Source organism: Poromitra crassiceps, assembly GCF_964638095.1.
Source record: "Poromitra crassiceps genome assembly, chromosome: 28".
NCBI lineage: Eukaryota > Metazoa > Chordata > Actinopteri > Beryciformes > Melamphaidae > Poromitra > Poromitra crassiceps.
The window spans coordinates 1,612,831-1,623,842 of record NC_139651.1 but is presented as its reverse complement, the minus strand read 5'-3'; the positions used below and the strand labels follow the sequence as shown (position 1 = coordinate 1,623,842).

The following is an 11,012-nucleotide window of genomic DNA, read 5'->3' as shown; positions in this document are numbered from 1 at the left end:
AGTGAGAGAGGACTTCAATGTACTGTAGCTAAGCTTCTCACTGAATTGATAGCATAGACCAGTGGTTCTCAAACTTTTTCACGTCAACGACCCCTAAACTGATGCAAATAGACCCTTTTCACAGGTGCCATTTTGTGTCTAAAAGGCAGGATAAACACAGGTGCAACCAACTCACTAATTGGGGCCCCAGCACCAGAAACACCAACAAGTTGGAAACCGCAATTAATGGTTTGGTACACCTGTGTTTATCCTGCCTTTGAGAGCCAAATGGCCACAGTGAAAAGGGTCTATTAGATTTCCCCGTCTGATAAGATTTTTGCTGCACAGAAAGTGCATGAAAGCCATGAGCAAAGTAGTACATTGTGTCATTGTGTTACTTATGGATGAACTATGGTGAAAATGGTGCTGGGGACCCCCTCGAACGCCCTCAAGGACCCCCTGGGGGTGCCCGACCATAGTTTGAAAACCACTGGCAAAAACCACATTCACTGAACACATACTGTCCTCGAATGCACGCAAAGACACACACACGCACACACACACACATGCACACACACACACACACACACACGCACACGCACACACACACGCAGACACACACACATGCACACACACACACACACACACACACACACACACACACACACAGAGACGTCTCCACACAAAATATTCAAGAAGTTTATAGGAGCAGAAGTTGTACAAGTTCTCTCCACATTTCCAGTTGAATGGATTTTTTTTTAATTCACTCCAGGCTGGAGATGTGCATGTGCGTACACACACACACTCTCACACTCCCTCCCTCTCACACACACACACACACACACACACACACACACACACACACACACTCAAGTGGCGGAGAAGAAGGGTCAGGTGGCACTTTTCATTCTGCTTTAAGTCCTGATTGAGAAAGAAGGCGGGTTGTGTAGTTGCAGTAACCAAGCAGACACAGTTATAAATATCAGCAAATAACAGTCCCCGTAGCTACAGTGTGTCTCTGCCCTGACAACCACTGTTCAATCACATGATTTCCCTCAAATTCATATCGTCAGCCTCTCTTTGGCACCGTGTGTCCCTTCACTCCCTTCCCTCTCTCCGATGGCGGCCATTGAAAGTAACAGCTGACAGTCGGCCATTGAAAGTAACAGCTGACAGTCGGCCATTGAAAGTAACAGCTGACAGTGGGCCATTGAAAGTAACAGCTGATTGCTGTGTACATACATCTGCTGATGCCTCTGGACACGTCATCAGTAATGTTCCTGGGATCAACGGGTGTTTCGGGTCTTTCAACATTATACACCCTCCTCCAGGTGACCCAGCCGGGGGTAAACCCCGGCTCGTGTCCAGATGGCTAGCTAGCTACCATGACTCCAAGGTTCTCCGCTCTTGAGCCACAGCCATCTTGAGGCCCTCTCTGGCGCTTCGGTGGTACTGCAGATAGCTCTCCTCTTTCTCTCTCCCTCGATTCCCTAAACTACTGAAGGCTCTGGCCAAAGAGCGGGCTGCGAAGCCTCTGCAGCCCACTTCCACTGGGAGGCACCTCGCCCTCCATCCAGCTTGCTGACAGTCGCTGACCAGTCCCGCCATCTTGGAGAGCTTCCTCTCAAAGGCTTCTTCCAGGCGGTCTTCCCACGGGACTGTCAATTCCAGCAGCACGGCTTGTTTGGTGGCCTCAGACACAAGGACGATGTCTGGTCGCAGGGTGGTGACTGCAATGTGGCTGGGGAACTTCAGCTGCTGTTCAAGTCTCTGGCAGAGGTCAGGATGCCTGCAGATGTTCTTCTGGCAGGGGTCGCCTGCTCCCCAGCTCTGACAAAGGCGATGGTTTTCTTGGGAGGGACGGAACTGCTTTGCCCACAGCAAGTCCAGTGCTGATAGCTTCAGCGATGGCCTTCAGGACTTGGTCATGCCTCCACCGGTACCGGCTGACAGTTAGCCATTGAAAGTAACAGCTCTGACAGTCAGCCATTGAAAGTAACAGCTCTGACAGTCAGCCATTGAAAGTAACAGCTCTGATAGTCGGCCATTGAAAGTAACAGCTCTGATAGTCGGTCATTGAAAGTAACAGCTCTGACAGTCAGCCATTGAAAGTAACAGCTCTGATAGTCGGCCATTGAAAGTAACAGCTCTGACAGTCAGCCATTGAAAGTAACAGCTCTGATAGTCGGCCATTGAAAGTAACAGCTCTGACAGTCGGCCATTGAAAGTACCAGCTGACAGTCAGCCATTGAAAGTAACAGCTCTGACAGTCAGCCATTGAAAGTAACAGCTCTGACAGTCGGCCATTGAAAGTAACAGCTCTGACAGTCAGCCATTGAAAGTAACAGCTCTGACAGTCAGCCACTGAAACTAACAGCTCTGACAGTCAGCCATTGAAAGTAACAGCTGACAGTCAGCCATTCAAAGTAACAGGTCTGACAGTCAGCCATTGAAAGTAACAGCTGACAGTCGGCCATTGAAAGTAACAGCTGACAGTCAGCCATTGAAAGTAACAGCTGACAGTCAGCCATTGAAAGTAACAGCTGACAGTCAGCCATTGAAAGTAACAGCTGACAGTCAGCCATTGAAAGTAACAGCTCTGGCAGTCGGCCATTGAAAGTAACAGCTCTGATAGTCAGTCATTGAAAGTAACAGCTCTGATAGTCAGTCATTGAAAGTAACAGCTGACAGTCACAGAGCAACTGATTGGTGGTTATGTTGCCTTTTTTAGGGGGGCGGGGGCTGGCTCTGCCTGTCTGGAAAAGTAAAAAAACAAAATTAAAAAATTAAAAATAATGAAATGGAAAAAAGTGCAAAGTAGAAGCCTGGTGTAGTAGAGGAAAGTGTGGCTAAAGTGGTAATCTGCCTACACTTTACACCCACACACAGAAGCTGTTGTGTGCGTTAAATCTTATTTGGCTTTTTTGCTTTGGCAGAGACACAGAAACATTTAAGCCATAAGCACAAACAGACACACACAAGCTCTGCACTTGCACACAATAACCCCAGACAAATGTGTTGAAAGTGATAGGCCCAGAGCAATTTAGAGAGAGAGTGGCATCAGTGGAGGACCAAAAGGCGTGACTCATTAGCCAATGAACAGCCAGGAAGGAGGCTTGCGCTACTTTTGCATGCTAAAATAAAGCTGATAATGTACAATTTGATAAAAAAAAATATATACTTTCAAAGTACAACACAAACTGTCCATTTTGCTGCAACTCGACAGAGCTGCTTAATCCAGGACCTTACTTCCTGGAACTCTTGAGTAAAAAAACTGGTCCATTGGAGTGAATGGAGATGTTGCGACTCTTCTAAATAAACGGCTCTGGATAGGCCTAGTCCTGCAGCCAATGTAGAGTAGACACCAAAAACACAGCAGCAAGCAGCATTTGTTGAGCTGATGTCAGACATAAAAACAACCTCAGTGTAAAAGCAAACGCTGTCCTTTATTGATCGGATGACTATTTAACAAGCCTGCTCTGTCTGAAGCATCGTGTCTTTTTGTGTTTGACATTAACAACACTGTTGATTGCCGTGAGCGCCACTATAGGAGAACAGACTGTTGGTCAACCTGTCCATAAACGGACAGAACGTGGCTTCAAATAGAGGTAATAAAAACGAGACTTATAGCTTTTGCACACCAAGTCCGTATTTTCGTCCGAAATTGACGCACGAAAAAAGAAAAGAATACAACCTAATTTGTGTCAATCATCGTTGACACACCGAGTCCGACAATTATGTCCGTCATTTAAGTTTTCGGACGAGGTTAGATTTTCTGCGTTTTTCGCATCAGTCAATAGATTTTTGCGAGCTGGGACCCGTCTGTGTTTTCAGATGACGGATTAAAAAACACGCATACGAAAACAATCTGACTGTGTGTGCAAAGACCTTTACGGGAAGATATTTCACTAATCTCTCGAGACAGACTTCCGACTTGCATCGAACATCTGTCGGCACGCTCGGTGTGGTGAGAAGCCGTATGACAGCGCTCACTTTACCCGAACAAAATGGAGTGGACGTGACCGAGTGTGAAGTCAAACTTACCATTTTCAGCGTGTAGCAAGTTGCTACTTGCTACTAGCAACGAGCTAGCCATGTTGTTGTTGTTTCATAGCGAGGGAGGGATTTGAGAGCGACACGCAGGGAAAGGAAATCCATAAATGGGCAGAGCCGGTCGGTTGCAGCCAATGGCAGAGCTTGCAGGGAGCGGAAAGGGATTTTCTTCCGCTGCCGACGGAGCCCCTTGAGTTCCGTTTATTCAGATATGAAACGAGCCTGCCCCCAGAGGTCAGAGAAAGAAAAATGTTTTTTCTGTTGTTGTTTTTTTAACCGATGGGTTCCCAGATTGATATGTCACTGACGCAGCCCAAAATATAATGCTTTGTGTCTTGAGTTGATTTAGGCTTTATTTACGCAAGCTAATCTCTAGGATATCTCTCTCACTTTCAACAAAGACATGCAAGAGGTCTCCAAAATTGTGAAAACCAAAACATGCCTGTCGACGCCAGAAGGGCACCAGTTGAATGGGAGCCTAAACCAGATGAAAGGCTGAATAATTAATAAGAATTGCTAATGATTTTGCGCATAACACAACAGTATTTTTCAACCATTAACCAGCTTGAGAGGACTTACAGTCATTCCAAAGGCAAAGCCAGAGCCAAAACTTAAGTAATTAAGTGAAAAATTTAGCCTGGCCTGACTCCACAACTCGTCTTGGTTGAGGCAAACATTCAAAGCTCGGCCGGTTATTTCCTCTCCAATTTCCATCTCACTCCAAAGTCCACAGGTTTCCTTTCGGAGTCTATTAGCAGACAGGGAAAGGCCATTTTAAGAGACATTAGCTGGATGGATAGGTCAGATAAAATAGCTTCTACTGAGCCTATTAGCTTAATAGCAGCAATGAGCAACGGAGAGACGGCATCACAACGCGGGGATTCTGTCATTCTCAACTAGTTCATTTCGAGGAAGAAAAAATCATTGGAAACATAATGTAAAAACGGGGGGTGACGCGTCCACTTTAGCGATCCGGCAAGAAATCGCCCAATCAAATCAATCGTCCAATCAAATCTAAGAGAGTCAATTACAACCAGGCTCTCAAGGTTGAATCATCGATTATTCCGACGACAGCGACGCGCCCCGCCCCACCCCGCGCACACCTCGTGCGATCGGTGCACTAGATAATATCGACATGCGGAAGTTATCGTAAACAAAGAGAGAGACTGATACAGTTACTTCTGACATCATTTACATTCTAATTACCCTCCCCTCCTCTTCTCTCTCTCTTGTCTGTCTCTCTCTCTGTATGAAGAGCCTGGGCCTTCTGAGTAACCCAGATACCAATATCTTGTGAGTGGAGAGTGGGCAGCCAGCAGCAGCAGTGGGAGGAAGCCAGACAGACAGTCTGTTGATAGGAATAATTATGGCCTAGCATTGATGGATGGAGAGGGAGAGAGGAGGGAGGGGGGGGTAGGGGGAGAGAGAGAGAGAGAGAGAGAGAGAGAGAGAGAGAGAGACACTTTCGTCTTAGCTGTCTGTGCAATCCTTGAATCGCAGGTTTTTTTTCCCAAGAGCAGAGACCCCCGCAGGCGTAGAGGGGAATATCATCAAGGAAGCAAAAGACTTTCTGCTCCCACAGAGGAGGTGTGGGAAGTGAGGAAAATCCATGCGCGACTGATGCAGGGTTTAACCCGGAGTGTGAGTACAGCAGCTGGAAAGCTTTGGTAAACAGAGCAAACACACACACGGAAGAAATGTGTGTTTCCAGGCAGCAAGCACAGACGATGCAGACGGTCTATCGTGAATTCACATCAGTCATCAGTACATCTTAAGAATTGTGAACTGACTGCCCTGTGGGGAAGGGGATGAGCAGAGGAAACACACACAAAATGCTGTTTTGCTGTCTGCCTTGCGCTCAGAGTTATCTCTCTCTCTCTCTCTCTCTGTGATGAAGTGCGAGTGATTTTTTATGAGCAGTGGAGACCTGAATGGTCTCCGTGGTCCAGAAGGGCTTGGAGATAGATATAGGATGTTTTAGAGGATTAATAATGGGAACCTCTAGTAGAGGTCAAATCCCCCCCCATTGACATCCCCTTTATTACTCTGCCAACCTGCTGTGCCGTAAATGAGACCGACTAGGAGCGCACACAAGCGACGCATACTCAGTCACAAACAGGCCCCGCGACGCAACACACAAGAGGCTCCCCACTACAGATCCTCCCTTGATGTGTGGAAAACGAAGAGCAAAATATGCAGATCTGTCTTCTTCTAGGGCCAAATCCTGAGAGACGAGCGTGACTAGACTGCTGGTGGCAGAGGTGGGGAACTGCAGGGCTGCTTGTGATGGAGGAAATCCTCCCACTCACACGTTATGTGCCGAGCATCTAATAACGTTACAGAGTGAGCATGAAGGTCACTTCATCATTGTCACTTCTGCCGGCTGCAGCTCGCGTCAGAGCGCCGCTATCGGCGTTTGCGTCGCCGTCACCTGCGCCAACGTGAGTGACGTCCTTGACTTTTGAACGGACCCGCTAGAAAAATCGATCGGCTCATCTTGATTTCAGTCGTCGGGAATCGAACCTTGTAGATTTTTTTTTTTTTGCTCGGACGCGGCCATCGGACGCAACTCAACGCAAAGCAGTGGCACGTCTTTCACTGCAAGTCATGATGATGCCTGATGATGACGCCTGGTGGCTGGAGCAGAGGAGGACGTTTAGTCTGCTCCTTTTAAATACTTCCAAACCTGATGCTCATCACTCTGACTGCACTGGCTAAACCACAAAGCAAGGCAGGAGACACTTAATGGATAATCATGTCAATGTGGTTGAATCCTCTCAGCTCACAATACTGCCTATAGCTCCTCAGGGCCACACGCCTGAAACAGAGTCTCAACTAAACCAGGCTGTGCTCACCCACTGCAGAATAAAATGTACTGTATGTCGACAAGTGTGTTTAGTATGAGGCCTGTCTTGTGAAGTGAGCATTGTTTCTGGGGCTGACAGGTGGGATTTGAAGGCTTACAAGCTGCAGCAGCCTAGTTGGTACATTTACAGTCTGTGTCTCCATGTTTGTCTGTTTTCAACACCCAACTCAGCAACCAGCACCATGCAACTCAACACACGGGTTACCCAATCCCACCTGCTGTGTGTGTGTGTGTCAGGGTGGGATATAGATAGATAGATAGATAGATAAATGACAGATAGATAGATGATAAATAGATAATTATAGATAGATGATACCTGAGGGGACATTCACACCAAAAGCGTTTTTTTTTCAGTCAGAACGCTATGAAAATCATGTTGAGAGCGCTTCCATTGTGTACAAAACACAGCGCACGGAGCGTTTTTTTTGTGCTCCGTTTGTTTTCACCTGCAGTGAAATATGTCACTGCATATTTCCCCTGAAATATGCCGCCCCTGACGGGCGGCTTTAGCTCAGGAGGTAGAGCGGGTCGGCCAATGACGCAAGGGTTGGCGGTTCGATCCCCGCTCCCTCCCAGCTGCTGTCGTTGTGTCCTTGGGCAAGACACTTAACCCTCCTTGCCTCGTATGATTGGTATGAATGTAGACATGAATGATGGTGGTCGGAGGGGCCGTTGAGCGCCGATGTGTGGCTGCCACGCCTTCGAACCACCGGTACAAATGGTGTGAACGAATAATGATTCTGTGAAGCGCTTTGAGCACTTGGAAAGGCGCTATATAAATCCAATCATTATTATTATTATTATTATTATTATTTAAAAAAATCGTACCGTCAAAACGCCTGGTTCGATCACTGTGTATCCCCAGGGGTGGACTCGACACAAATATGTCAGTTTAAAAAAAATTGTACCGTCAAAACGCCTGGTTCGATCACTGTGTATCCCCAGGGGTGGACTCGACACAAATATGTCAGTTTAAAAAAAATCGTACCGTCAAAACGCCTGGTTCGATCACTGTGTATCCCCAGGGGTGGACTCAACACAAATATGTCAGTTTAAAAAGAATCGTACCGTCAAAACGCCTGGTTCGATCACTGTGTATCCCCAGGGGTGGACTCCACATAAATATGTCAGTTTAAAAAAAATCGTACCGTCAAAACGCCTGGTTCGATCACTGTGTATCCCCAGGGGTGGACTCGACACAAATATGTCAGTTTAAAAAAAATGGTACCGTCAAAACGCCTGGTTCGATCACTGTGTATCCCCAGGGGTGGACTCGACACAAATATGTCAGTTTAAAAAAAATGGTACCGTCAAAACGCCTGGTTCGATCACTGTGTATCCCCAGGGGTGGACTCGACACAAATATGTCAGTTTAAAAAAAATCGTACCGTCAAAACATATTTGTACAATGATCTGTACACGTGCAGTACAGATCAGAACACAACGACCACACGGATGGTAGCCAGCTAGTTTTGTCTGTTTGATGTTGTTCACTGTCAACATGAAAGCCAGATTATTGGCAATTCTGGCAGCAGCCGAAGTTGAAAATGTAGAGAAAAGGTAGGAGTGAAAAATGAATGAATGAATTGCAGAAAGACGCTGGCAGCTCCAAAAACGCTTTTGGTGTGAATGTCCCCTTACTGCTGCTACCTCTATCCAACCTTGTTTTCATGCTCAAGTGATGTTTCACAGCTCTTTGGTTTAGTGTCTGTGGATGTAAATGTAAGACAGCCTTTCACTGTGTCTTCAGACCTGATGAAGAGGAAGCCACTGAAGAGAGAGCATGGTGGTTTACCAAAATGAAAAGGTGCTTGTGTGTTTCTGAATACTGGCTATGGACAGAGGAGAGAGAGCCTTGCACATCTCACACTGGTGAGACGGATGGTAACAGCACAACGATGGTACGACACCACATGAAGGAGAGACGTGGACATCAGATGAGAGATCCATTGATCTCCAGCACCCCATGAGGGTTCTGGATCCATTGATCTCCAGCACCCCATGAGGGTTCTGGATCCATTGATTCTCCAGCACCCCATGAGGGCTCTGGCCAAGAGCCTGTGGACATGCAGCACCGTTAGCCAGATGAAAGGCACCATGGGAGAACCATTATCCACAGATTATCAAAGCAGCAACAAAACCTAGAGGGGTCCTTGTCACTCATCTCTCTCTCTCTCTCTCTCTCTCTCTCTCTCTCTCTACTCTCTCTATTCTCTCTCTCTCTCTATTCTCTCTCTCTGCTCTTCTTCGCTCCCTCCTGCTGGGATGTAGCAGTGGTTGACATCTTTGGTGAAGCGACAAGTAACACGCTGCGACATTAACGTCACATGTCGTGCGCACATGGCTGCAAATGCACACACACACACGCACACGCACACACACACACACACACACACACACACACGTGACGCGCGCACACACACACACACACACGTGACGCGCGCACACACACACACACACACACACACACACACACACACACACACGTGACACACACACACACACACACACACACACACACACACACACACACACACAGTGCTTCCTCCCGGGCGTTGCCTGTGGCAACATGAACACAGAACATGACTGACTGAGTCTCCTCTGACTGTCCAGTGTGCTCCTGCCTGCCTGTGATCATCACACTCTGGACACACTGACCGATAAGCCAAAGTACCGTGTTTGTGTGCCCATGTGTGCGTTAGAGGTACTTCGGGGGGGTATGCCCGAACCCCGTAAATACCCGAGGGTCCGACCCGGACGCAGCCAGGGTCCATTCAAAAGAAGCGACTGTGGACTGAGGTTGGGAGTAACTGACGTCTTGTTCGGCGGGTATCTCATGGACCCCCTGTGTGGGATCCCATGCATCAAGTAGCCATACGTGGTCATCCATCCTTCTCTCTCGTGTGTGTGTGTGTGTCACTGATGACATCATCAGTGATGTCCCAATGCCTATGTATGACATCAGTGATGACATCATCACTGACGAAATCAGTGACATCATCACTGAACTATAGCTTCGGGGCAATCAGCCTTAGGGAAATTAATCTGCCCTAATTTAAAAAATCCAGCTTGTACTCTTTACACTTCCTGAAAGTTTCAGCCCGATTGCACGTAAAACGGCATAGCTGTGGCCGGACAAAATTCTTGAAACAAACAAACAGACAGACAGAGTCCACATTGCCAAATTTATAGATATAGATAGATAGATGGAATAAACATGCCATGCACCAAAACCACGATTGGGTATGCGTACCTGAGCGAGATAGAGAGATAGAGATGGAGAGAAAGAGAGGGGGAGAGAGAGAGAGTGTGTGTGTGTGTGTGTGTGAGAGAGAGAGAGAGAGAGAGAGAGAGATGTGTTTGGATAGTGTACTGCCGTACCTCTGCTCGCTCGCTCCACATGCGCCAGGTCATCAACAAACTTGAGGACCTGTGGAAACTCCTCCTCACACACCTGTGCTAGGAAGTGGAGTAGAGTGATCTTCTGGTCTACTGACTTAGTGTCCTTCAGCTGCAGTATGAGGAGAGGGAAGAACAACATTATAATAATTTAATTTCACCACATCATAGAATTATTTTCCTTTACACTTAGTAAGCATATTACTTAAAGCTTCACTCAAGTGTACTGTTTGGGGATATGGTGGAATTGTTATTAGTTATAACAGTAGTAGTTAGTCTTCCTTTGTTGTTACTGAAGCATATTGTGGGCTAACCCCATAAATACAGTCATATTTAGTCATAGTAGGGCTGGAAATTATTATTCAAATATGAATTAAGCGGGCTGCCATCTCAATTATTATTACATTTAGAGAGAGAGAAAAATACTGGGAATTTTCATTGATCAACATTTCTTACTGGTGTGGTTACAGTGACTGAATGAATAGTTCAAGTGAAAATGAATAGTGAATGATGTCTAATGTAATGTACCGGTAGTTCAAGTGAAAACACATTTTACCCATTTTAGATGTGTTGTAAAAGAAAAACAAAATGAAACAATACATAATTGAGTGCAGATGAGGTGATCTCTAACCACATCTGCTGGATGTTATGTGATAAAAGACCACAGGCCATATCTTACACCCAGGTCCAAGTGCAAATATTTGCTAGTTTCTAG

At 46.6% G+C, this 11,012-nt stretch overlaps 1 protein-coding gene across 1 annotated transcript in view; it reads right to left on the bottom strand.

Annotated features, from left to right (window-relative positions):
- The window catches only part of LOC310799833 (protein diaphanous homolog 3-like), a gene marked incomplete at both ends in the record, with an annotated part of 299,639 nt that overhangs the window by 115,676 nt on the left and 172,951 nt on the right, over positions 1-11,012 (bottom strand). Inside the window, 4 exon segments of the mRNA XM_083662443.1 lie at positions 1,576-1,809; positions 5,823-5,826; positions 8,862-8,956; positions 10,272-10,409. Of these exon segments, the coding sequence (XP_083518569.1) occupies positions 1,576-1,809; positions 5,823-5,826; positions 8,862-8,956; positions 10,272-10,409 (471 nt within the window).